General features: G+C 52.5%; 11 protein-coding genes across 11 annotated transcripts; 6 read left to right on the forward strand and 5 right to left on the reverse strand.

Annotated features, from left to right (window-relative positions):
• Positions 1-54: 54 nt before the first annotated feature.
• STEHIDRAFT_120627 (uncharacterized protein) lies at positions 55-3,912 on the reverse strand. Its single transcript, XM_007303000.1, has 12 exons — positions 3,880-3,912; positions 3,637-3,724; positions 3,542-3,584; positions 3,329-3,489; positions 2,910-3,276; positions 2,206-2,854; positions 1,902-2,147; positions 1,433-1,833; positions 1,034-1,374; positions 521-975; positions 223-462; positions 55-170 (listed from the first exon to the last, which is right to left on the reverse strand). Exons 2-6 carry the CDS (start codon positions 3,722-3,724, stop codon positions 2,590-2,592), a joined length of 924 nt encoding a protein of 307 aa, XP_007303062.1. The 5' UTR covers positions 3,880-3,912; the 3' UTR covers positions 55-170; positions 223-462; positions 521-975; positions 1,034-1,374; positions 1,433-1,833; positions 1,902-2,147; positions 2,206-2,589.
• Positions 3,913-4,042: 130 nt separating this feature from the next.
• On the forward strand, positions 4,043-5,370 carry STEHIDRAFT_77495 (RNA-binding domain-containing protein). The gene is made up of 4 exons (XM_007302410.1): positions 4,043-4,427; positions 4,485-4,609; positions 4,661-4,727; positions 4,784-5,370. The coding sequence occupies exons 1-4, from the start codon at positions 4,085-4,087 to the stop codon at positions 4,915-4,917; spliced, it is 669 nt and encodes a 222-aa protein (XP_007302472.1). The 5' UTR covers positions 4,043-4,084; the 3' UTR covers positions 4,918-5,370.
• Positions 5,371-5,981: 611 nt separating this feature from the next.
• On the forward strand, positions 5,982-7,133 carry STEHIDRAFT_167748 (uncharacterized protein). The gene is made up of 6 exons (XM_007303001.1): positions 5,982-6,148; positions 6,223-6,278; positions 6,386-6,479; positions 6,560-6,577; positions 6,645-6,716; positions 6,788-7,133. Exons 1-6 carry the CDS (start codon positions 6,017-6,019, stop codon positions 6,902-6,904), a joined length of 489 nt encoding a protein of 162 aa, XP_007303063.1. The 5' UTR covers positions 5,982-6,016; the 3' UTR covers positions 6,905-7,133.
• Positions 7,134-7,282: 149 nt separating this feature from the next.
• Positions 7,283-8,781, forward strand: STEHIDRAFT_167749 (uncharacterized protein). Its single transcript, XM_007303002.1, has 3 exons — positions 7,283-7,614; positions 7,672-8,523; positions 8,589-8,781. Exons 1-3 carry the CDS (start codon positions 7,329-7,331, stop codon positions 8,723-8,725), a joined length of 1,275 nt encoding a protein of 424 aa, XP_007303064.1. The 5' UTR covers positions 7,283-7,328; the 3' UTR covers positions 8,726-8,781.
• Positions 8,782-9,127: 346 nt separating this feature from the next.
• Positions 9,128-10,904, forward strand: STEHIDRAFT_55264 (disulfide isomerase; the record flags this gene model as incomplete). The annotated part of the gene is made up of 5 exons (XM_007302322.1): positions 9,128-9,291; positions 9,347-9,484; positions 9,540-9,623; positions 9,691-10,485; positions 10,559-10,904. 5 exons carry the CDS (start codon positions 9,128-9,130, stop codon positions 10,902-10,904), a joined length of 1,527 nt encoding a protein of 508 aa, XP_007302384.1.
• Positions 10,905-11,463: 559 nt separating this feature from the next.
• STEHIDRAFT_167750 (translationally controlled tumor-associated) lies at positions 11,464-12,649 on the reverse strand. The gene is made up of 6 exons (XM_007303003.1): positions 12,528-12,649; positions 12,378-12,454; positions 12,168-12,298; positions 11,939-12,061; positions 11,807-11,876; positions 11,464-11,742 (listed from the first exon to the last, which is right to left on the reverse strand). The coding sequence occupies exons 1-6, from the start codon at positions 12,584-12,586 to the stop codon at positions 11,696-11,698; spliced, it is 507 nt and encodes a 168-aa protein (XP_007303065.1). The 5' UTR covers positions 12,587-12,649; the 3' UTR covers positions 11,464-11,695.
• A 114-nt stretch (positions 12,650-12,763) lies between these two features.
• On the forward strand, positions 12,764-14,697 carry STEHIDRAFT_95685 (WD40 repeat-like protein; the record flags this gene model as incomplete). The annotated part of the gene is made up of 5 exons (XM_007303004.1): positions 12,764-13,080; positions 13,134-13,742; positions 13,798-14,118; positions 14,189-14,369; positions 14,438-14,697. Coding segments are annotated over 5 exons (1,589 nt in total), but the record flags the coding sequence as incomplete, so codon positions are not given.
• Positions 14,698-14,706: 9 nt separating this feature from the next.
• Positions 14,707-17,297, reverse strand: STEHIDRAFT_77503 (DUF1716-domain-containing protein). Its single transcript, XM_007302411.1, has 9 exons — positions 17,253-17,297; positions 16,802-17,176; positions 16,636-16,742; positions 16,296-16,563; positions 15,915-16,232; positions 15,712-15,860; positions 15,517-15,652; positions 15,057-15,422; positions 14,707-14,985 (listed from the first exon to the last, which is right to left on the reverse strand). The coding sequence occupies exons 1-9, from the start codon at positions 17,274-17,276 to the stop codon at positions 14,779-14,781; spliced, it is 1,950 nt and encodes a 649-aa protein (XP_007302473.1). The 5' UTR covers positions 17,277-17,297; the 3' UTR covers positions 14,707-14,778.
• Positions 17,298-19,849: 2,552 nt separating this feature from the next.
• STEHIDRAFT_167753 (uncharacterized protein) lies at positions 19,850-21,407 on the reverse strand (the record flags this gene model as incomplete). Its single annotated transcript, XM_007303005.1, has 6 exons — positions 19,850-20,358; positions 20,442-20,770; positions 20,828-20,906; positions 20,969-21,197; positions 21,267-21,310; positions 21,381-21,407. The coding sequence occupies 6 exons, from the start codon at positions 21,405-21,407 to the stop codon at positions 20,098-20,100; spliced, it is 969 nt and encodes a 322-aa protein (XP_007303067.1). The 3' UTR covers positions 19,850-20,097.
• Positions 21,408-21,525: 118 nt separating this feature from the next.
• On the forward strand, positions 21,526-21,908 carry STEHIDRAFT_33892 (acyl-CoA N-acyltransferase; the record flags this gene model as incomplete). The annotated part of the gene is made up of 2 exons (XM_007302212.1): positions 21,526-21,773; positions 21,824-21,908. Coding segments are annotated over 2 exons (333 nt in total), but the record flags the coding sequence as incomplete, so codon positions are not given.
• A 599-nt stretch (positions 21,909-22,507) lies between these two features.
• STEHIDRAFT_54633 (glycoside hydrolase family 18 protein) lies at positions 22,508-23,860 on the reverse strand (the record flags this gene model as incomplete). The annotated part of the gene is made up of 3 exons (XM_007302279.1): positions 22,508-23,175; positions 23,238-23,575; positions 23,637-23,860. 3 exons carry the CDS (start codon positions 23,858-23,860, stop codon positions 22,508-22,510), a joined length of 1,230 nt encoding a protein of 409 aa, XP_007302341.1.
• Between the last annotated feature and the right edge of the window lie 323 nt (positions 23,861-24,183).

Here is a 24,183-nt window from a genome sequence, read left to right on the forward strand (position 1 = left end):
CCCGTGTCGTTTCATAACTCTCTCCTTCTCCTCGTCATGCCGCACGACGCCATGGGCTCATCATGGCAGAACCTCAAACTCTCTATCGAAAGGCCATACAAAGACGATCAGGGCAATCCTCTCGCTGTCGTCCAAGACATCCTCCCGACCGGAGAATACATATACGAACCGTGCGTGTCCCGCGTTCTTGCCCCTGTTCGCCACATCTCACATATGCATCAGTCAAGAGAGTCCTGGCGCGAAGCTGGGCGACAATCTCAAGCGTATTTTTCTCGAAAGAGGGTATGACTTCTTCGAGCAGGACGATGAGGAGCGAATGGCCAACAAGGATGCGACGAAGGAGAAGGTGAAAGAGGTGAAGGACGCGATGAAGTCTGGCGAGGATACTCACGCCTCGGACATAAAGCCGATGTCTCTCGAAGAACTGAACAACATGCGTATGGAATTACTCCCTCAGCTACAGTAAGTCCGATCCTCTGCGTTCCATCTTATCCCCTGAGAGAGCCTGAGTCTCGTTTAGGACCGCTGTTGGTGAGATAACTCAGGCTAGCGACGTTCTCTCTCTCCTACTCTCTTCATCCGGTACCACACGCGCGCCTAGCTTGGTATCCTCTGTCTTCAGTCAGCCTGAAGTCCCTGCTCCCTCTGCTACCTCTTCTTTGCCTCGTGGGGTTCTCAATGCAACGTCGGTGAATAAACCGCCTCCCATCCCTTCTATCCAATCTTTCGATGCGCAATTGGTTCTCGGAGGTAAGGACGAAGCGCTCAGGAAGGCTTCTGACCTCTTCAAGTCCGCTGCCGACAGCGTTGAGAGAGGCAGGCAATTCAACGAACGCTACTGGATGGACGCCTTGAAAATCAGACGGAAGAACTGGTCTCTTGTGCCCGCTCCTCTGCCTTGGGACGGTGCGTCTATGAGGAGGAATTCGGACAAAACATCGAAGGATTTCTTGGTATCCTATGGACTCGAGACTTGTATGTATATTATTTACCTTTCTTGCAATTCAGACAAACCTGTTCATGCGCCCGACAGCATCATCCGTCTTTCGCCGTAGAGCCATCGCACAGATGGCATCTTATGACACTAGCCAAGGACCTATTATCTTCCCTCATCGTCGAAAAGTGTGTCTACGGGTATCTCTAGCATCTCTGGGCATCACAGGAACCCGAACAGTATCACACAACTCCCTAAAAGCTGAAGATGAATCTTCTCTGGACGGGCTTCTGCGTAGTGCTCAACGCGAAGCCATCGAAGAAGAGATATTTGCTCTTCTCATAGAGGACTCAGGCAAGCTACCCACGACGTCGGTAAGAGTATCTGAGCGTTTGATCGTGGTGGAGGCCACAGATTTGTCAGAGCTGCAGTTTGAACTGGTTCGTTACGACTTTCCACTGTTATATATCTCATCATTAATCTGAACATTCTTTCCAGGTGGACAAAGACGCACCCTCGCCTTCACAATCCACCTCAAATCCAGCAGCTGAAGCCCAATGTGACCTCATATACTCCCTATTACACGCACTCCTGCTAGGCTTCCACTCATACCGAAAAAAGCGCTACCTCTCCGGCCTCTCCACCCGCCCCTCGGATATCGTGAATTACCCACCACCACAGATGCTTCAACCCATCGTCGATCTCCTCCAATACCAACTCTTCTGCGAGCGCATCCACACCGAGATGAGTCATGTCGTGAACGGCCTACGAAAAGCTGGTATTACCACAAGCTTCCACTTCGACCCCGTAGGCGAGAACGGCGAAGATTTGGTACGGTCGTTGAGTGAACGAGGATCATGTCAGGTCGGAGGCCAGGCTCTCATTCGAATAGACAACAGGCAAGTTGTACTATATTAACCTCGATAAACCTTCTGCGCCCACGCTGACTTTCGTTTTCCTCCTATAGACGAACGCTCCGTTTCACATTCCGCTCACCTTCGACCTTGACCGCACACCTAGCACAAGCCATCCTCACCATATCCGCCATTCCACATCTCATCCAGCTCCTTCGTGACGAGACCGAACAATGTCTCCTACAGCGAATATGCGATGTCGGTACGGGTCTGTCGGAACACAAGAACGGGACGTGGTTCGTTTCTTCGGATGGTCCTGAGATGGGTCGTGCTGTGGGGAAGTGGGACGGCTGTGTATTGTCAGTCTACAGTAACCTGTCTCCATATTTTGTTGGAACTGACGAGGACGTGCTACAGAAACTTCACGACATCGTTCGGGGCGGAGTCTACCATTCTATGTTCCGTTTCTCGACTATATCGAATCAAGGGACAAGCAAAGGTGCATAGAGAAGAGTTTGATACGGCCGGGCCCACATCACTGTTTGCATGGGTTGACGATGTAATTCAGAAAGCTCTTACGGGCCGCTGAGAATATGACAGGCATCGTGTCGACGAGTGAAGCCTTGCGGTCACAGATCGTACGAAAGGATGTGGTGCATGAGGGCATGGTATGCACTAATCATAGTTTTGAGGACCATATATGCAAAGCATGAAAAAGCGTAGGGGGCCGCGCAAAGCGGATGAAAGAGACAACGACAAACACCCGAGAATGGAACCGAGAGGATAACAGAAGCAGAACGTCTACTCCTCGTCCTCCTCGTCCTCCTCGATGGCCTCTCCACCAGCCTTGAAGGCCTCGATCTTCTTCTCGATGTTCTCCTTGCGCTGGGCGTAAGTAAGGCGGTGAGTCTTGAACTTCAAGCTCTCGGCCTTCCAGTCCTTCTCCTTCTCGGTGGGCTTGAACGCTGGGTCCTCACGGATGGCAGCGTAGGCATTCTGGAAGATCTCCTCGATGTCCTCAGAGCCGACACCATCAGCGAGGTAAGTAGAGAACTGCTTCTTGAAGCTAAAAGTAGGACATCAGATAGGCAAGAACCGAATGAGATATCCACACCACGTACCGCTCGTCATCTTCCTCCTCCAGACTCTCCATGTACTCAGCGACGTGTCCACCGAAGATGTACTTCTTGAGGGTCTCAGCATCAAGCTCCTTGCTCTCTGGGTCGAAGCCGGGGAAACGCTTCTCGTTGTGGGGAATGAAGATACCGCCGTCGCTGGCACCCTTGAGGGCACCGAAGACACGCGAACCTGTCGATGTGCGCTTGAGACCGACATCGAGGTAGCACTTGAATGGCCGGGGAGCATCCTCGTCGTCCAAAGCCTCGATCAGGGAGATAGTGCCGTCTGGCTCAGCAACACCCTCGTACTTGTCAGCGAGACCGATTTGGTTCAAGGCGCGGCGAGCGACGAGGAGACCAGTTGCGTAGGCTGTGATAGATGTTAATGGGAGATCTTCACTAGAGAGCGCTCCCTGACGCACCAGCAGTCCAGTTTGTCAAGCCGTGGTTGATCCCATAGCGGGGAAGTTCTTTTGAGCGCGCAGCGGCGAGAACGAAGTCACCCTGGAGGCGGGCGTAGACAATTTGGCAAATGACCTCCCTGTTCGTGAACCGGACGACGAGGCGGTACTTGGGGGCATTGCTGGATGAAATTTAGGTCCCAGTACGAGTGCGAAGATGTGAGAGGTACTCACTACTTGTTCTTAGCTTGCGATACGAGACGCTTGCGGGCATAGTCTACAACGAGATGAGCCAAAGCAGAACCACTGGTGGTAGAATGAGCACGCACAATCGGTCTTTCCCTCTCTCCGGCGACGGTACTTGACCTGGTAACGGGAGAAGTAGGCGTCGGACTTGACCTTTTTGACGAACGGCATCTAGGAGACGGGGAGGTACAAAGTTGGGTGAGCAGTCATCCGAAGTGGGTTCGGCCAATCCATTCGAAAATGGCCGTTTTCGCTGGTGAAAGCGCAGAGATACCGCATAGACGTCTCTGGCATCTCACCAGCATAGCGACATAGAATATACATACCTTGAGGAGGGCGGAGAGGGGACTGGCTTGGGTACGTCGGGAGACGATGACCTCGAGAACTTGTCCGGCGCCCTGTTCGTGTAGGGTTAGGGTTTAGCGCGTGGGGTTTGGGTTACCGTAGCATTGCCACGCGTCCGAGTCTGAATCGCCCTTTGCCTCTGTACGGCTTGCTTCTTCCGCATTTCTCACTCTTGAGCGACTCATCATGGACCCATACTCCGCGCAGAACTACTACCAGCAATACTACCAGCAGCAAAATGCTCAGGCTGGATCGTCCTCCGACGTCAACCCTTACCACCAGCCTTATCAAGGACCAGTGTACTCGAACCCATCCGGGTCGTCTTCCCACAATGCACCCGTCCCAGCGAACGCCTACGAATACGACGTCGGCATTCTCGCCCAACAGAGTGTCTATGTGCCAGGTGCGATGCTAGACAAGCGTGGTGGAGCTGGTGGTAAGCTGGCGAAGGGCGGCAAGAGGGTCACTGTCCTGCGTAAAGGTGGAGGAAAGGAGTGGGAGGACCAGACTCTGTTGGAATGGAATCCTGGTGCGTTGGTTTTCTTCAAGCCACTCCACCTCTTAGCTGACTCTGGGTGTATTACAGCATGGTTCCGCTTGTTTGTTGGTGATTTGAGTAATGATGTCTCAGACGATGTCCTCGCGAATGCGTTCAACAAATACACCTCTTTCCAGAAGGCGCGTGTTATCAGGGACAGATTGAGCCAGAAGGTGCGTTGATTTGTCTTTGCTTGTATTTTTATCTGCTGACGAGCCTTGTAGGCTAAGTACGGCTTCGTTGCGTTCTCTGACCCCGAAGACTTCCTGAAAGCCTGGAAGGAAATGGACGGTGAGTTGGACTTCTAACGCCTTTCTATACCGTGCTTATCGGATATCTTCATACAGGCAAATATGTCGGTAACCGTCCCATCAAACTCAAGAAGGCTGAGCAGGCTGCTGTGCGTCCCGTAGAAATCGGCCATCGCAAGGCTCGCAAGCTCGAGTCCGACCTGAAGAAGAACAGGAAGAAGCCATACTAGACGGTTTCTGCTCCTCTGGTGACTAGGCGGAGTTGTTGAGAGGTCGAGGTGGCTTGTTGTACGTTACCATTTTGTTGTCGTGAGGGCTGGACTGAAAGACATGCGTTCTTTACAACAAGATAAAATATGCTCATATGGGGATAATCCGGTTAGTATTGTTTTCGTATGCGATGAATATGTATTATGCTTGCCTTTTCTTCTGCAGCCCCTTTGACCTCGCGGATTTCTCCCGTCCCCACCCGCAATGCTGCAGCATGGTAAACCCGTATTTTTGGCATTCCGTCAACATAGCCTCTTCTTCGCCGAGGTCAAATGCCGCGAGGGTTCTGATTTATCTTATGCACTGTTCATGTATAAACCTTCCCCTCTCCCATTGGCCTACGATGTTTAATCCTTCGCCTGAACTCTCATCTCGGCCGTCTTTCACCTCACTTCGTCATCATCTCCAACTCCAACTCCGTCGCCAATGTCCATGAACGTTTGACTCATCCTAAACAAATCACTTCGCCTTCTAGCTGCCCACTATTCAAACTCACCTTCAAGCTGCCTCCACTCGCACGCGGTGTGCATCTCCGCCCCCGTCCATCTTTCCCAAACCCGGTTCTCCACGCCGTGTTCCGCGCTTGTCCACTCCACGAATGGAACATGTGTTCTGCTTTCTGAATGCGATTTCTTGATCCTTCGTGACACTTGGGTCCATCGAGTAACTCAGAACGCCCATAAACAGACTTTTGCACCGCCTGCGAGATGGCACGAGGCTTGTCCAATCCTTCTTTTTGTGAGGGAATTCCTGTACATGTGTTGTGGGGCTTTCGGACGAATGTCATCTGTTTTGTATCTATGTGCATCAATCATGCTTCCGTTATATACGGTCTGAGTATGACTGGAAGTATGACGTCCTGCGTCTTCTCCCGAGGGCCGATTCAAAGAAAGTTTACTTCCGTGCACATAGTATAAGTAAAGCGGGGTTGTTGATGGTTGGTTGGATCTGCAACTCTGCATTCTAACCCTACGACCCTGCTACGACTTGAAGCTTGACGACCCAACCTCTACGACTTTTCTGTCCTGCTAGTCCTCTACGCCTATCGCCATCATCGACATGAAATCCATCTTCGCCGCTGTGTTCTTGTTCGTCGTCTCTGCGCTCGCGCAGGGTATCAGTGTCGCTATTCCCGCCGAGGGGGATACCCTCATGGCTGGTCAATCGACCGATGTCGAATTGGACTTTCCTGTATGTCCGCACCCACCCTCATCTACGTAGCCATCTATTGCGGTCGATGCTGACTAGTGAATTGTGTCTTGCAGAACTCATTGACTGGAGTCGAACACGTCTCGGTCGTGATTTCCTATGTCGCATGCTCGTGCGTTCTGCCTTTCTCCGATCTGATCGCATTCACTTCCGGACTCAGGACTGTATAATGTATCTGATCGCTGATTGAATCCGTCTCGACCTTTCTGCTATACTTAGTGTCACGCCTTGTAGCAATAATGCGAGTATTACGATGGGGAGTACGTTGTACGCTGGTAACTACACGCCTATAATCGGGGGCGATCCCGCGAAGGTATGTCAAGATATATTCTACCTCGCTTCCACCGTAATATGCTTTTCCAACGCTGACGAACGTTTTGTTTTTGCATGTAGCCGCCCAATCAGAACATCGTTCGTCCTCCACCTACTCGTCATATTCACTTACAGGACATTGATGATTGAATGTAATATCACACAGAGCGTCACCCTCCCTTCCGGAATGGCAGGTGGACAGACTTTATTGAACGTTGCGCATTTTTACCTTCTTGGCGTACGTTCCCCTCTTCCCCCCGCCCTTTTCTTCATTGCGGCCCATCCACCTCTAACTGGACTTGTGCACAGGCTTCCGCGACACCGATTCTGGAGTACGCCAACGTTACTGTGAACCTGGATAACTCGACATCCACGAGCAATGCAGCCCGCTTCATTCGTGGTCGTGAGGCTCCGAAGCTTGGTTGATGCGTTAAACATCATTGTGATGGAATAATGGCTGGTTGTGTGTTTGGAGAACAAAGGGAGTACTGTTATTTTGACTGTGTGCGATTATTGTGGGAAATGTGATGGACTTACGAACTGTACCTTGAACCGTTATCCTTTTTGTGATTGTTGTAATCTTGTCTCCAATTTGTATTCCCTATATCTTGCGTACTATTGTGTCAATTACCATAGCCGCCATTTGTGCTACTCGTCAAAACCAAGGAACAGTAGACCGCTTGAACGGGGCCCGCCACATCCGCCACACTGCTTTGTGGCATAATTTACTATTATTTGGTGCCTGAACCTGTGCACGGAATCGCGATTCACGACTGAGCTGGGAGCCCACCGCGCATTGTATTTATACCTCTCTTTCTCTCTTCCTCCTCTATTGCTCTACTTGCTCCCCATGGCGTCCAGCGAACTGCTTCAACAGATTCAAGCTGGAAAGAGACTGAAGAAGTCACAGACGAATGACCGTAGCGCGCCAGCTGTCGATAAACCTAAAGGTGGGGGTGGTGGAGGCGGAATCTCCCTAGCAGGCGGAGGTGGTGGTGGTGGTGGTGGAGGAGGAGGAGGAGGCGGAGGTGGTGGTGGTGGTATGGCAGCTGCTATGGCAGGTGGAGGCCCTCCCCAACTCGGTGGTCTGTTTGCTGGAGGTATGCCGAAGCTCAAGCCTGCAGCGAACAATCTAGGTGCGTTTATATGAATGTGTATGTGGTCGTGATATTTATCTCTGACATCGCGAACAGGAAAACCTCCAACGCTGGGCAAACCACCGTCGATACCCAACAGAAACGGACCATCCCCCAAACCCCCAGCGCCATCAGCACCGGCACCACCTGCGCCTCCAAACCGAGCGCCGCCCAGGAAGCCTACTGCTCCTGCACCTCCGCCTCCCCCAGCAGCGCCGCACCTGCCTTCTCGTGCGCCACCGCCGCCTCCTGGGCCACCCTCGGGTGGTGCTGCACCTCCGCCGCCCCGTCGACCCGTCCCTCCTCCGCGAGCCTCGAGCCCTGAGAAGAGACCGCCGCCAGCCATCCCGCCCCGCACCGGTTCGCCCCAGACTCGTCCGGTATCTGCAGCCATTCCCGCTCGAGCAGTTCCTGCCATCCCATCCCGGAACAGTCTCCAGCCTCCCGCACCCCCTGCTCGCAAGGCTCCTCCTCCCCCGACTCTTCCAGGCCGTGCTCCTCCACCCCCTCCACCAGCCAGACCACACTCAGTCGCGCCTATACCCCCAGCTCGTTCACAGTCTGCTGCTCCTGCCCCCCCTGCGCGTTCTGTACCAGCCCCACCCAGTCGTAAACTTCCGTCTGCGAATGGCAATGCTCCTTCTGCGCCAACACCGCCCCCTGCCCCTCTTGCTCCTCCACCACCACCGCCCTCCCGTGCAAGGACGGTTTCGGAGGCAGCTCCTCCGAGTCTCGCACCACCATTACCGGCGTCGGCATCACCAGCCAGACGTAGTTTAGCACCCCCACCGCCGCCGGGAGCTCCGTCCTTGAGGAACAGAACCACGTCTGCTTCCCTGCCGCCAAGCAGACATGTCTCGACTCCGCCGGTCAACGGGACGGCTCCCACGGCGCCACCGAGCAGAAAGAGTACGTATCCAGCTCATATGTCGTGTGCTACCAGATTCCTGACTTTGTTATCTTTCATTTTGCAGTCCCTTCACCACCTCCGAACGCGGGAACACACATCTTTCCGACCGACTTTCCCCCGCCTCGGACATTCCAGCGGAGCGTGAAACAGTATGGCGACGGACGCCAGCGAGGCAGTAATTTCGATTTGAACCAGCTATGAGCTTTCGGACACGTCTGCTTGTCGTATAGCATGTAACTTAGCCTCTAGAAATTACGCCCTAATCACAGCGCCACCTCGTACTCATATGCCTACTCTGATGTTCATGTGCGTCTCAACGCAGTGTGATACTGAATCAGCGGACCTGGAAAGAAATGGAGTGATGGGCCTATGCAGTCTTTGATGAACCCAACAGAAATGCTGTGTGTCATACGAACTTATTCGTGCCCGAGCCCGATTCGAAAGCGCTGGCGTTCCAGCTCACAAAGTACTAGTGACACGTCAGTCGAACCTCCCCGTGCCTACATAAGACGCGCTGAGCAGACGAGACGTGGCACGCATTACCGCCCGTCCCCCCCTTCCTTCCTCCTTCACCACCACCACCTCGACGACGACAAACACAAGATGCGTTTCTCGTCGTTCGTTTCGTCTGTGTCCGTCTCTGCGCTCTTGCTTGCTTCGAGCGTCCTCGCCGACGATGCCTCGGACGTCATTGATTTGACTTCGTCCAACTTTAAGTCGGTCGTCGACCATGAGCCGCTCATGCTCGTAGAGTTCTTCGCACCCTGGTAGGTTTATCTGTTTCCTCATACGTCGAAGTAATAACCTGACCGTGGATGGTAGGTGTGGACACTGCAAGGCTCTTGCTCCTCACTATGAAGAGGCTGCCACTTCACTGAAGGAGAAGAACGTGAAGCTCGCAAAGGTCAACTGCGTTGACGAAGCAGACCTCTGCCAATCCCACGGCGTTCAGGGATACCCGTACGTTCATTCTTTCTGTAGCTGCCGGTCATATTTCCGTCTAACGTCCTCTCAGCACTCTGAAAGTCTTCCGGAGCGGTGAAGCCACAGACTACACCGGTCCCAGGAAGACCGACGGTATCATCAGCTACATGGTCAAGTAAGTCCCCAAGCTTCCCTCTATCCTCCCGCCCAGTTCTCATGCTAAAATGTTGACGTGTTCACAGACAATCTCTCCCCGCCGTCTCCGACGTAACGTCCTCCAACCTCGAAGAATTCAAGACCGCCGACAAGATCGTCGCCATCGCCTACGTCGCCTCCCCAACCGACGCTCCCGCCTCAGAATTCAGTGCCGCGGCCGAGAAACACCGCGACGACTACCTGTTCGGTCTCTCCACCGACGCCGACGCCTTCAAAGCCGAGGGCGTCACTCCCCCCGCCATCGTCCTCTACCGCTCCTTCGACGACCCGAAGACTCCCTACCCATACCCCATAAAATCCACCACCGTCGACGAGCTCTCTTCCTGGCTGCTCGACCTCTCGATCCCCATCATCGACGAAGTCAACGCGGAGAACTACGCGACGTACTCCCAGAGCTCGAAACCCCTCGCGTACGTCTTCCTCGACCCCTCCGTCGCGGAGAGCAAAGAGGAAACGATCAACTCCATCAAGCCCATCGCGGCCGAATACAAATCGACTCTAAACTTTGTCTGGATCGACGCCGTCAAATTCGGAGACCACGCCAAGGCGCTGAACCTCGTCGAACCCAAGTGGCCGAGCTTCGTCGTGCAGGATATCGGGAAACAGCTGAAGTACCCGCTCGATCAGACGGCGGACCTGAGCGCGGAGGCGGTCAAGGAGCATGTCGCGGCGTTTGTGGAGGGACGGTTGCAGCCGCAGTTGAAGAGTCAGCCGATTCCGGATAGTCAGGATGAGGCGGTGTTCACGCTCGTGGGCAAGCAGTTCGATGAGGTCGTGTTCGACGATTCGAAGGACGTGTTCGTCGAGTTCTACGCCACCTGGTGCGTTTTCTCTTCTGTATCCTATCTCACGTCATAAATTATCCTGACCTGTTTGATCCTACATCTACATTAGGTGCGGTCACTGCAAGCGCCTGAAGCCCACCTGGGACTCCCTCGGCGAACGCTTCGAACACGTCCGCGACAGCCTGCTCATCGCGAAGATGGAAGCAACAGAAAACGACCTGCCCGCCTCCGTACCGTTCCGCGTCGCAGGGTTCCCGACGATCAAGTTCAAGCCTGCCGGCTCGCGCGATTTCATCGATTACGACGGGGACAGGTCGCTCGAGAGCTTGATCGCGTTCGTGGAGGAGAACGCGAAGAACCCGTTGGTGCCGAAGCCGGCGGCGGCGGCGCAGAACGAGACGGTGGAGAGGGAGATACCGGGGGAGGAGGGTGCGCAGCATCATGATGAGTTGTGAGTGACTGTTCGTTCGTGAGGGTGTGTGTGGACGGAGATCGTGAGGGTGTGGTGGATGGGTGGGGTGTGTAATCTGAGGCGGACGATCATGAGGACGTGCGTGGAGGTGGTGGTGGTGGTGGTGCGCTTTGCCCTGTTACAGCCTCCGTGCTGAAAATCGGTGCTTGGAGAGTCATAGTCATAGTAGTTGTTAGCGGATCGTCTCTTGAATTTCGAGCTCTGTAATCTTGTTCGCTTTCGATCGGAACGGCTCGTCGATTATCGTAGTGCACGCTTATCAAAATATTTATTCTCTTTTTTCCTGCTCAATTTCCCTGTGTGCTATACATGTTCGAAGTGGTTGGAGTAACCGGGAAATCACCGAGGACTAGATAAGTATGTTCAGTATGAGGGTGATGAGTCTCACAGTGCGTGGTTTTCCGTTTCCATGCACGAAGGGGTGGATAGTAGTAAGTTATGGCCGGATATACCGAAGTACATTCCTCTACCACGATGATCAGACACTCTTACTCATACGTAGTTCACCACAACCACTAGTCGCAATTCACACCGAAACTTATCGGACCTGAGCGAAAGTGTTCAATGTTTTGCTAGCGGAAAACAACATGATCCATTTCGATGGTTTCGATACAGCAAGGTACACCTTCTTTTGCGGACAACCTTCCCCAGCTACACTCACGTAGAGACCAAAACAAAAAGACAAAGAAAAGAAGAACAGGGGCCGGAAAACAACAGGTAGTGACACAAAGTAGGGTGGGAGGACGGCAACTAAAAAGCGGAGGGAAGAGCAGTTTAGAGCTTGACCTCCTTGAGACCATCCTTCCAGAAGGTGAAGTAGGCTAGAGAAGATGCGAGATTCAGTTAGGTATGGGGATGGGAAGTGGTGAGGAGCGGATAACGTACGGGTGACACCGTCCTCGCGGTAGTTGAGGAGGGCAACCATGCCATCGGGGTTCATGGACTCGCCGGTGTACTATTCACGGGGAGTATGAGTACCGAGAACCAACCAAGAATAGTGAAAAGAGATGAACGTACGAATTCGTAGTCCTTGAAGTTAGCGACGAGCTTTTTGGCGAATGCCTGGGCGCCCTTCTCGAAGGCCTCCACACGGTCGGGGTTCGTCTCGGCGAGCTTGGTCTTGACGGCCTTCATGTAGCCCTACACACAGATGAAATCGACCGCCAAAAGGAGAAAGAACGGGATAAGATGATAATTAGATGAGAACGATCCAGATATGGACAGAACTGTGTGTGTGTAGACGAACCTTGAGGTAAGTAAGGAAGGACTTCTTGTCGAAGGAGGTGGATTGGAGACGGAAGGAGTAGACGACGTTGTTGACCTGGGTGGCACCCTCCTCGAGGGCTTCATCCTGCTCCTCGGCGGACGGGTTGGCGCCTAGTATACAAAGATGGCAAGGAGCAGTGCGGTCAGCTTCGGCGTGAGTGTAGCATACGGATGCTCGCTGGAGACGAACCGATATCGATATCGGCACCGGCCTTGACGGTGGTCAGCTGGCAATCTACCTCATAGACGATGTCGTCGACGAGCTTGCTGAAAAAGTGAAACGGGACGAAAAAAGACAAGTGAGATGGAGCAAAGATTTGTGTGAGAGCGGGGAACATACATGGGGAAGGCATCAGAGAACATCTCATCGTCGGTAAGAACGTCGGAGTACAACAACATGGTGGAGAGTGGATGGGTGGAGAGAGCTGAGAGACGGTGAAGGGGATGGAGAGGCGAAGATGAGGGGGAGAGCGCGAAGCACTTTCAAAAGTTTTGATCCATCTCGAAATCGATCTCCGACACACGTGACCAGGCCCTCACTCTCCGCAAAAAGTCGGTTTGCGCTGTTCGCGAGCTCGATGGACTACCAGCCCGTCCTCGTCCAGAAACACGCAAGGCCAGCGCCCCCGCGGCACAGCGCAGACTCTCGCTACTGGCGACAGTTCAAGCATCCCGTCTTCGTCAAGGAGTACGCCCCAGTCACCTCCGTTCACTTCGCGCCCTCCAAGCCACACCGGTATGCAGTCACCGCCGCCACACGAGTGCAAATATACGCACCGCGCACACAGAAGATCACAAAAACTATCTCGAGATTCAAGGATGTTGCACGGAGTGGGTCCATACGCGCAGACGGAAAGCTGCTCGTAGCCGGCGACGACAGTGGCCTCATACAGGTTTCTTGCTTTCCTTTCGTATCCTGCCTCAGACGCTCACAACTTTTCTACAGATTTTTGACGTCAATTCTCGTGCCATCCTCCGAACACTAGAAGGGCACAAACAACCTGTCCATGTCACCAAATTCTCTTCTCTTGACCAAACCCAGGTCCTCTCATGTTCTGACGACACTACCGTCCGACTATGGGACGTTCCCTCCCAGTCCCCAATAACCATCTTCCAGTCCCATACCGACTACGTCCGTTCCGGACAAGTCTCCACCACTGACCCACATCTCATCCTCACCGGCTCATACGACGGTACCGTCCGATTATTTGACACCCGCACAGGAGAATGCGAGATGCTCATGGGTGCAGTGGGAGACTCGCATGCGGCACACGGCTCTACACCCGTCGAACAGGTCCTCATGTTTCCCTCTGGGACCGTGGCTCTCTCATCTGCCGGGTCAATTCTCCGAGTATGGGATCTCGTCGCTGGTGGTCGATGCACCAGGGCGCTCTCAAATCACCAGAAGACGGTCACTTCGCTCGCGTTCAACTCGAATGCGTCTCGAGTGTTGACTGGTGGGTTGGATCATATGGTGAAAGTGTACGATGTCTCGAATTATAATGTCGTACATACCATGCGGTACCCCGCACCAGTTCTTTGTCTTGCTGTTTCTGTGCGTATCAAATTTCCTCTCTTCCGTACTTCGTCGACCTGACCCTGTTCCTCAGCCTGATGACACGCACATAGCCGCTGGCATGTCCGACGGTACCCTCTCCGTCCGTCGACGCCAGCCAAAAGCCTCAGAAGCCTCAGCCGCAGACGGGCCCTTCTCCGCCGCCTCTCTCCGCGCAGGCACATTCGAGTCTTTCCTCGGAGGTACGATACCCAATCTCGGTCAGCTCCAGATCAAAGACAAGACAAAAGCGAGGCCGGTAGGGGACGTGGATGAGTTCAAGGTGGAGACGAAGAGGAGGAAGAGGCTGAAGGAGTATGATAGGTTGTTGAAGACGTTCAAGTATTCTGCGGCGTTGGACTCTGTGTTGCGCAAGGTGAGTCTGCCTGCTTTCCCTTTCCTTCTTGTCGCGGGTATACAACTGATGCGAAAATTTTCATTGGTAGCAAATCCCACCAACGACGACGTTCGCTCTCATCCAAGAGCTTATCCACCGTGATGGATTGCGCAGTGCACTCGCCGGTCGAGACGACGTTCTTCTCGAGCCAATATTACGCCTCCTTCTGAAACATGTCTCCGACCCACGATTCGGCGAGATGGTATGCGACGTCGCAGGCGTCGTCATCGGTACGTCTCCCTCGTTCGCTTTCGTCTTCGTGACAGTTCCCGAAGTACTAACTCTATCACCATTGCAGAGATGTACACTCCCGTTCTCGGTCAATCACCGCTCATTGACACCCTCTTCCTCCGTCTCCGCAAAAAGGTCGCGGCAGAGCTTCGTTTCCAGAAGGAGCTCGTCAAGGCCAAAGGCGCACTCGACATGGTCTTCGCGACTGCCGCGCTTTCCGTCTCGTAGCTCACTCCCCATCCGTTGTAGACGACTGATTCTGTACGTCTTGCTACATACGTGTAGCATGTGTATCTTATTTCTTGGCGAAAAGTATCCTAGAGGGTCGTATAATGAATCTGGAAAAGTCACCAGTACTATCATCTAGCATCAAACAAAAGATTTGTTGTGGGTATACAGAGGTCCAGACTAGCAACCTTCGAGAAAGTCGACGAGGTGTCCCAAGATCTCTTTTTGTGTCGGTGCGATGTCTTGCCCGTTCGGAGCGCCATCGACGTCCATGCGATCGGGAGGAGTCTCTTCCGTGATATTGTCGCTGTAGACCCGAAGTGTGGCGACGATATCTTTGAAGGAGCGGTTTCGACGGTCCAACATCTGTTTCGCGTGTGCTCGGATCTAAGACAAAGAAGTGACAAGAACGTCAGACTCAACGCACGAAACGAACAAGTATTCGAGGTGAGACTTACCCCATCATCCTCCATCATCACCCACGCCAAAATATAATCCACCATCTGCAGCGTATAAAGCCCTCCATCAAGCCTCCTCAAATACCACACGTCTTCCTCCTCATCCACCTCCTCTCCATTCTCCCTCACCACCTTCTTCTCCGCCTCGATCTCCTTGTCCACGACTTTCAACCGCGAGTGCGCAGACTCGCGCACGTCGAGTAGTTTGTCCGTTTTTTCGTAGTTCGATTCTACGAATTTGGCCAGGAGGCGGATGCGGGAGGGGGAGTCGGAGGGCAGGTTGGAGAAGAGGGAGGAGAGGATGGAGAGGATGTGGGTTGTGTCCTCGGAGGCGGGGGTCGAGGATGATTTTGACTTCTTCGAGGCCTGGAGGAGGCAGAAATTAAGGTGGGAGGTGATGAGACAAGACGAAAAGGGGTTTTTTCCCGGCGAGGTGGCTGGAAGATTTGAGTTAACGCACCTTGCCCATGAGAGCGGAGAACAAATATTTGAGACCCATCGCCTCCACGAAAGTTTCGCAACTCTCGGTACCAGCTTGACCTGACATGGCGTGGTCCAGAGTTTTTATGGACCGCGACCGTGACTGCATCTTCTCTCTATGAAATGCTGGTGTTAGCAGATAATCCGCGAAATGACATGATGGTGAGACACGAACTTCATCATGAGCACCAATAAATCGACACCTTCGCTCTTGAGGAAGAGCTCCTTTATTTCTGGTTCGACCAGTGCAGAACATAGAGCATCGAAGATATTCTCCATGAACTCCGTTTCGTCAGCATCCGCCGGATCTCTGCGCCTGAATTGCTGTACACATGTTATTAGAAGTGTGCAATTATGCTCATTGGAAGGAAGACATACCGAAGCGACCTTAAGTAACACTTCCACTCCATCCTTCTTGCCCAGCTCGAGCCTATTAGGCCGACTGTCCTGCATAAGAATGGAGAGCAGCTCGGCGGCATAGCTGCGATTGTCGTCATGCGCTTTCTCTTGGATTCGCTTCAGCATCCAGCTGAGAAGCGACGTTTTCGAGATGAGGAGCTCTGCGAGTTTGGGTCTGGACCCGACGATGTTCTCGAAGATACCCAGAACATGATATATGCCCTGTCGGTCTGCCTCTTCTGCCTCGTTGAAGCGTGTCATGTTGTCCACCAGGAGTTCCAATATTGAGTTTTCCAGCTGCAGTCATTTCAAGGGGTCCGTCAGTGTTAGCGTGCATGTATACGGTTAGATGGGACGCACCAAAGCATCAATCAATGTTTTCAGAGCTGCCTCGCTATCCTCTCCTTCATCCTCATCCTCGCCTTCGTTGCCAACATCTTCGTCCGTGAGCTCGTGCACGAGTTCGATGATATCCAGAGCGATGTCCGCATTCTCATGGCTAAGAAGACCGACAATAGTTGCTACTTGGCCTGAGCGCACGAGGTCCGGATAAGCCAATGAAGGTACTTGGGCAAGGGGAAGTAACGCCTTGATGGCGCTGTCAAGGTCTGCTTCGGAGTCGATAAACCTAAAAGTGCAAATACAAACAAAGAAACGTTTAGAAAGTTGTGATATGAGAAAAAGATGTTGACCCCCTCACTTCGTAGGATCATCAGGGTATTTCGAACGTTGATCCTGGTTCCTGTTCGCAGCCTTCTCGAACCTCAATAGCAGCTTCCGAATGCCGGTTGCATTCAGCGTCTCCGTCTACCAAATACAGTAAGTCATGCATAGTTCCAAGACAATAGTTAGCGGAGACAACGCACGTCGTCCGGCGCACCTTCGCCCGCATTCTCAAATATGTTGAGGATCTCCTTCTGCTCGCTCGTCAGCCCTCCACCGAAGAACCGTCCCTCATCATCCTCCTCCGTGAAATAGTCCGCGTCTCCACCAGGCGCAAAGTCTCCCGCTCGTTCCTCAGCTTCAGCGTCTTCATCCTCTTCGTCTCGGACATAGGCGCGTTTTGGACCGGACTTCGAGGCGGATGAGGACGCGCCTTTCGGTGGTGGGGGTGGTGCCATGGATGATGGACCCGCTGCACTGGCCATGGAGTCAGAGTCGAACTTCATTTTCTTGAGCATTTCGGGAGTTGGAGCATCTGGCATGCGCCTTTTGTTGCCGCCTGTGGGCAGCTTTGGGACCTGGGGAAATTGGAGGTGGCGAGAGCGCGTTCTTAGCAAAGTCTACAAGATAGATTCTTTAGACATAAGACTCTACCTTGAATAGTTTGTCAATATCCATATTGCTAGAACGTGTAGATGCGCGAGTGTTGCCTGGGTTTGGTAAGAGTAGGGTACAGTATGTAGTACGTTGGGATTGAGAGCACTCAGGCCACAATTGGTGTGGACAGCGAACCGATCAGCCAGCTGCTCGGATCCTACGTCGTGCTTACGTTTATGTTGAAACTAACATCCGGATTGTGCCGAGCGGAGTAACCAACGGTCGCACAAGTTGAACGCCACTTTCGAGACCCTGACCCCATCCGAATCCACCTCAAACCTTTCACAAGGATGAAGAAATGGCTGTATCTCAGTCCAATTGATCTTTGAAAACACCATTTCGATGTAAATGCATACACATCTACCTGAAACACGACGGAGTGCGATCCCTGATAAGTAAGTGGGACTTTCGCCGGATCCTTGCAGGGAATATAATGGATCGGATACGGTCAGCCCCTTCTGTCGTTACCCTCAGTCTGACAGCCGTTTTTTAAAACTTCAGATAAACCCGATAGTCCCTCTGATTCAAGCAGCTCGTCCAGTGGGCTTCCTCGTAGTGAACGACGAGAGAGACTCGGAGCTTAGTGTGAGTACCTGCGCCTGCCTGCGCACAATGAAGGTCTCCATCAGACGTGCAGAGTTAAGCAGCACTTGTAGAATTTTCTCCGTCCTTTATGTTTTTTTAGAGAGCGGACGGATGACTGGCACAAGTTTCGTTAACACCGTCAACTGGTTTGTCCTTTTCGCCCTTCAGGACCACCCTCTTCAGAAGCGTATTCGAACTATCTCAAATCATTGACTTCTATCTCGTATAAAGGACGAATCATCAGGGTCTCTCATTCCCGAGGGTTCCTAGCGTCGATACAATGCTGAACTTGAATCGCACGTTGTTCCTAACGTTCTATGGCTGCTACGAGGAGAACGTACCTCTTGTCTTGTACGTCTCTTCCTCTCACGTTTTGTGATTCTGGATGCGTCTCATCCTGTCTCATCATATCAAACGCACAGGTATGCCGCCGGCACCGGTGCATCGCACACGGCATGCTCAAATATTAGTGCCACTGCCAGGTCCGTCGACCCCTTCGCATTGCTTTGGTATGTTTTTTGGACGAGCTGCTTACCAACTCCTCGACCATCTGCAGCTTGACCAACGCCCAATTGATAATTCTCTGGAACATCACTCTGTCCCTCTACTCTCAATCCCATGTTTCCAACATCATCAACTCTATAAGCTTCAAGTCAGACTGGCCATCCTGCATCGCATGCAGCGTCATCTTCCAATCTATCAAACGCCTGAGCATAAAGGTCCCGGATGCCTATGAAACTGTTTCAACGATTACTGTTCGAATGGCGAGGTCGACAATAGTCAGCCTGGGTTCTTGGTGCCTTCCTTGCTGTTGAATCCTAATGCATCTTTTTGGGAGTGGAACTTGTCGTTTGATGGCGGTGGCGGGGAGTAGAGGCTGATCGCTCTATGTCATTTTCCTAGCGGTGTCTTACTTTTCATGCACACTACCGCCGTGTGTACTAGCCTTGACCGACTTTCCCTGTCGGATCGCTAGACGTCGCTCGAACAACATCTAGGATTCAATCTCGCCTCTGTCGGCAGCCAAGGCCTCTTGTTGTCATTCCAAACTCCTTGTTCGTTCTCGCTCAGCTGAGTTTCCCTTTCGCGTTTGAGCTCCTCGCAATCAGGTCGTTATTCCGTACTATTCCTCCATTATTGGCGTACATTCTCTTGGTCTCATCAAGTATCTCTTCACACGTCTTCAAGCCGGGATGCGCAAGTAGACTACATGTGAGGGTGTATCAAATACACCATATACCACCTCTGTTGTGCATGGGGCTCGACCTCGTCAGCACGAACAGAACGAGGATCTGGGTAGCCAAAACACCCTGTTCTGACGGAACTCTAGCCTGGCATCCGTCACCCATCCTGGTCTTATGACTACTATCAGTGGCCCTATGTTCGGACAAAACCGATGTTCGGACAGTCCGAGAACTCGCCCAATACTGCACTGTTTCGCCCAGTTCAAAGGTCCATAAATCATGTTAAATGGTCTACAGACCATATCCGCAGTCGTTTGGATGCAGTTGTGGCAGCGGGATGTCGAACGGGGAGGGGTCGGTTCGGACACTTTGGCGGGCGCGGCTGTCCGAACATCGATCCCGCTCGTCAAACAACTATCTTCCTCGCATTATTTCTCGTAGAAATTTGTACGGACATGTAGCTAATGTAGAGAGCATATGTTCTGCTGAGTTTCATCTCGAGAGGACTCGAAATGCGGGAGCTAGATTTTTTCTTGTCGGAATTGTCCGAACATAGGGCCAGGGACAGGTTTTTCGAAGCGGCCCATCGAGGCGCTTATCGCTCGACGAGTAGTGGGGCTCATCGAATCTACAGATCTCGGAGAGCTCCCAGCCTGCCATGTACGGTAGCTCGCGAGGGTTGTCCTCGCTATAGATGGCAAGCCCCACCATGACATCAAACTCCCTCGTCGAGCCCACGGCCCCACCTGCTCATCGAGCCCGCTCGTCGAGCGGCTTCGAAAAACCCCTAATGCACCTTCAGCAACTGGTTGAATAAGTACTCTCATTAATGCTGTACTGTAGGGAGAAAATGTAATGGCGAAAAGGAAAAGCAATTACACTAGAAATTCACATAACCAATCAAAGTCTGAAGAAGGACATTGGCAAGCAATAAATTACACATATACATATCATGAAATGACTCGAGCTCAAGCCATTCCTCACGAGCACACCCTCGTGACTCTGCTACATCTCTCGATCGTAACCGGATGCCACCAAGCTCCAGGAAATGGTCTCTTGCATGGGTCCGATATTCATACAGCGAAAGAAAAGCTCGTCTCGTTCTTTAGAGATAGAGCGGAACCCATTTTTGCTATGGTGGACGTTCCGAGTGTGGTGGGCATTCTTTCCGACGAATCTAGAGAAATATTGGCCGCTATTTCCCTGGGTTCGACGCAATCTGTGAGTGTCGGGGGTGGAGCAAATGCCATAGTACCTGTGACTTCAGACACAGTTTGACTTGTCCACCCCCTTCCCATTGCGACGCGAAGGAGGATCATCTGGGGAGAAATCGCCTGTCACCAGCACGCCAACGGTTATCATCAGCATTCAATAGGCCCACAGGTCTGTCACGCAGAGAAAAATAGTCTGTACTCACGCAAAAGGCACCCCACACGAACGCGAATGCCGTCGCGATGGAGTCATTCCTGACGTAGGTCACCAAGAAAGCGATGCCGAGGAGGGTAAATGGCAAGGCGCTTTCGATAAGAATGGCCATAATGTTGGTATACATGGAGGCCATCTCGGGAGATAAGACGGAGCGAACTTGACGACGCATAAAGAGGAGGCGACCACATATCATGGATGTCAATATGATGTTTAGGCTGACGGTGAGCGTGACCCAGGGGACACCGAAGTTTTCAGATTTGCCATCCAGGATAAAGCCGCCGGGAAGACTGCTTTGGACTACAGTGACAATTGCCATAGCTGCTCTTAACATAAGTGTCCATTACTTCACGGACAGAGGGGTGGGATACGACTTACCAGTCGACGCCACATACAGGATGGAAGGGAAAAGGATGATCCATATGTTGGAGCCCCAAATCATGTAGCAGCGGTATAGCTGTAAACGAAGATGATAATGAGGAAGCTGCTTTTGTAGAGCCGCTGACACATAATACTGACCAAGAGTTCATCACCCATGACGTTAGTTGCAACGTCTGCAGCAGAGCCGAGCACATTGAGCCATGCCGTGGTCGTGGCATTAAAATACCCTCCCTGAGTAGGTGGTTTTTCCGTTATCGCTGCTTTGTGGGGAATACTGATAGATGCCAATGAAGGGCTGAGCGCTGAGCTAAACGTTTCAAGTTCGATAAGTTCGGTTATATCGGCGGCAACAGTCGAGCCTGGGGCGCTGCGCTATGTGTGAACTGGTATCAGAACCCTACTTCGAACGTAGGAGTCCTTGAAGAATGGAACACACGTAACCTCTCGTGGGTGATCAGGCTTCCCATCTGTGAACGACGCCTATTTTACCCCAACGCAGAGATCCTACACGTTAGTACCAATCCGCTATGTTCGAAACCAACCGACTCACACTCCGTGGATGGAGACCAAGCGACATGGATGCTTTCCTCGCTATGCTTTCTGACTACGACGTCCTCGCTCCAATGGTACCAACATACATTGTTCCGGGCATTCGAGAGATTCAAGCCTTGGTGGAGAGCTGGGTCAGCCTTGCGCTTTTCGTAGTGGTTGAGAAAAAGGAGAGCGGGGAGTTTGTGGGGATGGCTGCGTTGAAGATAGATATTCCAAAGAATGCGGACGCTGAACTTGGAATATGTCTCGTCAAGAAGTGCTGGGGTCAAGGATATGGGACCGAGATCATGGAATGGCTGGTCGGATATGGATTCAAGGGGATGGCCTTGCACAGGTTCTCCCTTGGTCTCTTCTCCTTCAACAACCGGGCCCTGTCGCTGTATAAGCATTTGTAAGTGAGCCTCTTTTCACACAACTGGCCTCCTAACATCGTTGGGCCAGTGGTTTTACTGTAGAAGGAGTAAAACGCGAAGCTCTTTGGTTCGAGGGAAAAAGGGCTGACATAATGTGGATGGGACTTTTGAAAGCAGAGTACGAAGAGAAGTGTCGAGCGGCACAGGCCTAATATCGCTCTCGGAGGCTCAGGCAAGTGACCCATGTCTTTGCGCTTGTTTATGCTTATTTGTGCTTCAGATTTCAAAGCCGTTGTGGCGTTGTCTAGTGAATGCGTAGTTCCTGTTCTGTTCCAATCCCGCAGTCAACCAATTCGATTGACACTTACGCCGCCTTTCACAGCCTCTCAAACGGCTTAACGTGGTGGTCCCCGGTTGTACCGTGTGTCTGATGAATATCGTTGGAACGGCGAGGTCGACGATAGTTGTCCTCTTGGTGCCTTCGTTGATTCTTAGCCCCGCATTGTCACTTGAGCCTTATGGTGGTAGCAGGTAGCGAGGAGTGAGTACCATCATGTGCGAGGAGGACGAGGTTTCACAAACACTCGTGTACTCGGATTGGTGTCTCAATCCTATTTACCTTTGTAGTCTGTGAAATTCCAAACCCTTGTTTTGGAGATTTTTCGGTCGACGCTCGTGTTACTCTGCGCTCAAGTACGATTATTGTATGTGCCCAGCACTACATCAAAAACCCCAAAATGAAGTAACATCCAGAGTACAACGGTCAGCAAGCTCAGTTCCCTGTGACTCCCAGCGCGCTCCTCAACGAGTCTACCAAGTCCCAAGCGTCCGTATCACCATGCACATCAAACATATTGACACCAAGCAACCCCTTCTGCTTCACAAGGTTCGCTTTCAACCCAAGGCTCTGCATATCATCATACGCAATGACCTGCTTCTGGCTCGCCGACCTCAAGAACGGTGTACTCGAACATGCGTCCCAGTCCCTCACGAACCCACCACATCCGACGTAACTCTTGGGTGACGAGCCTGGAGCGAGACAGAGAGCCCCTTGTTTGACGAGATCGGTGAATTGGATGGAGCCCTGGTCTTGGCCGTCTTCTCCCACCAGACGCACGTTCTTCTTCGCATCCTGAGATAATGTGGAGTTGGTGGGGAAAGTGCCGTTGGAGGGGGAGGAATCGTCTGAGGGGGCGGTACTGTTGTCGAGAGTAGGAGGACCCTGATCCGTAGGACCTTGACCATCTAGTTGACGTTGGCGCAGGCGAGTAGCACTGGACCTGGAGATGTAGCCATAGGAAGGGACGCCGAGGGTCATCTGATTTGCGGGGAAGCCAGCACCCGTCCAAGCTCGGATGGCAGCATCTGCGCTTGCGTCAGGCTGGGTGGAATTGTGGCAAGCGTCACTGAGAGGCGCATCGGGCCCAGGATTGGATGCAGCTGGAGGGAGTAACAGTGGAGTCAACGACGCAGAAGTTGAGAAGAAAATCCGCGAAACTCACCACCCCACACGTCGTAGTTCATGATCAAGATCCAGTCCAACACCTTCGCAAAAGCAGAAACGTCCTTCATAGGTTGTCCATTCTGGTCGACAAAGGGCGTTGTTTGAGTCGCAGCGGTGATACGAGCGGTCGGGGGCAGGGATGATCGAAGAAGCGTTAAGAACTGGAGGAAGTTGGCGGAGTCTTGGGGGCTGACTATGTTTCCGTCGTTACCTCCCTGGCCAGGGTACTCCCAATCAATATCAATCCCGTCGACGTTGAACTGATGGTAGAGGTCTGCGATGTTCTTGACGAAGACATGACGGTTCTGATCGTTCGCCACAGCTTTCGAGAAGTACCTTCAAGCATCATGTCAATTCCTGGTGGCCTCAATGTGACGAGAAAGAAAACAAAACTCACTTGCTTCCCGTCCAGCCACCGATGCTCAACTTGACTTTCTTCCCTTTTCCATGAGCAAGGGAGACCAGTCTCCCTAATAGATCTGGAGCAGAACTCGAGCCGTCCCAACCAAGTCCATAGTTCTGATCCGGTACTGCGAACGCAAAGTCGATCCAGTCAAAACGGGAAAAGTCGATCTTTTCCGGAGGGAAACTGTCCGCGACCCAGTCGGGATAGTAAGTCATGACTAGTGGTCCAGAAACCGGACGTCTGGTCGCGTCGGTAGGAGTGTTGCTGGTATCGTTCGAAGCTAGGCCAGGATCGTCGGTAGAAGTTGGACCAGTAGCAGAGGCAGTGGTAGTAGTGTTTGGTGTCGGATACCAAGCAGACGGGACAACAGCGGGAGGGAGGAAGTAGATAGGCTCGCTGTCGACAGTGGTGGGTGTGCTGCCGGCGGTGACAGTGACCGTGGTCGGGACTGTCTCGGTCTCGAAAACCACTTCAAAGAGGGTCTGTGACCCAGCTCTCTCCTGAACTATTCCAGAGTCTTTGAGAGGAAGAGGAGTAC

This window comes from Stereum hirsutum, assembly GCF_000264905.1.
Source record: "Stereum hirsutum FP-91666 SS1 unplaced genomic scaffold STEHIscaffold_5, whole genome shotgun sequence".
Lineage (NCBI taxonomy): Eukaryota > Fungi > Basidiomycota > Agaricomycetes > Russulales > Stereaceae > Stereum > Stereum hirsutum.

What these genes read in the sequence shown, in the direction of transcription:
- STEHIDRAFT_167749 (XM_007303002.1), top strand. Translation starts at nt 7,329, where the DNA reads ATGGCGTCCAGCGAACTGCTTCAACAGATTCAAGCTGGAAAGAGACTG. An exon ending in GCCTGCAGCGAACAATCTAG is followed by an intron (nt 7,615 to 7,671) that starts GTGCGTTTATAT and finishes CATCGCGAACAG; the next exon opens with GAAAACCTCCAACGCTGGGC. An exon ending in GGCGCCACCGAGCAGAAAGA is followed by an intron (nt 8,524 to 8,588) that starts GTACGTATCCAG and finishes TTCATTTTGCAG; the next exon opens with TCCCTTCACCACCTCCGAAC.
- STEHIDRAFT_167748 (XM_007303001.1), top strand. Translation starts at nt 6,017, where the DNA reads ATGAAATCCATCTTCGCCGCTGTGTTCTTGTTCGTCGTCTCTGCGCTC. An exon ending in ATGTCGAATTGGACTTTCCT is followed by an intron (nt 6,149 to 6,222) that starts GTATGTCCGCAC and finishes TGTGTCTTGCAG; the next exon opens with AACTCATTGACTGGAGTCGA. An exon ending in CGCATTTTTACCTTCTTGGC is followed by an intron (nt 6,717 to 6,787) that starts GTACGTTCCCCT and finishes ACTTGTGCACAG; the next exon opens with GCTTCCGCGACACCGATTCT.
- STEHIDRAFT_167750 (XM_007303003.1), bottom strand. Translation starts at nt 12,586, where the DNA reads ATGTTGTTGTACTCCGACGTTCTTACCGACGATGAGATGTTCTCTGAT. An exon ending in CCTTCCTTACTTACCTCAAG is followed by an intron (nt 12,062 to 12,167) that starts GTTCGTCTACAC and finishes ATCTGTGTGTAG; the next exon opens with GGCTACATGAAGGCCGTCAA. An exon ending in CCGCGAGGACGGTGTCACCC is followed by an intron (nt 11,743 to 11,806) that starts GTACGTTATCCG and finishes CATCTTCTCTAG; the next exon opens with CCTACTTCACCTTCTGGAAG.
- STEHIDRAFT_77495 (XM_007302410.1), top strand. Translation starts at nt 4,085, where the DNA reads ATGGACCCATACTCCGCGCAGAACTACTACCAGCAATACTACCAGCAG. An exon ending in TCTGTTGGAATGGAATCCTG is followed by an intron (nt 4,428 to 4,484) that starts GTGCGTTGGTTT and finishes GGTGTATTACAG; the next exon opens with CATGGTTCCGCTTGTTTGTT. An exon ending in GGGACAGATTGAGCCAGAAG is followed by an intron (nt 4,610 to 4,660) that starts GTGCGTTGATTT and finishes CGAGCCTTGTAG; the next exon opens with GCTAAGTACGGCTTCGTTGC.
- STEHIDRAFT_120627 (XM_007303000.1), bottom strand. Translation starts at nt 3,724, where the DNA reads ATGCCGTTCGTCAAAAAGGTCAAGTCCGACGCCTACTTCTCCCGTTAC. An exon ending in GAGAGAGGGAAAGACCGATT is followed by an intron (nt 3,585 to 3,636) that starts GTGCGTGCTCAT and finishes ATCTCGTTGTAG; the next exon opens with ACTATGCCCGCAAGCGTCTC. An exon ending in CTTGACAAACTGGACTGCTG is followed by an intron (nt 3,277 to 3,328) that starts GTGCGTCAGGGA and finishes CATCTATCACAG; the next exon opens with CCTACGCAACTGGTCTCCTC.
- STEHIDRAFT_77503 (XM_007302411.1), bottom strand. Translation starts at nt 17,276, where the DNA reads ATGGATATTGACAAACTATTCAAG. An exon ending in TGTTACTTAAGGTCGCTTCG is followed by an intron (nt 15,861 to 15,914) that starts GTATGTCTTCCT and finishes ACATGTGTACAG; the next exon opens with CAATTCAGGCGCAGAGATCC. An exon ending in TCTCCGCTCTCATGGGCAAG is followed by an intron (nt 15,423 to 15,516) that starts GTGCGTTAACTC and finishes TGCCTCCTCCAG; the next exon opens with GCCTCGAAGAAGTCAAAATC.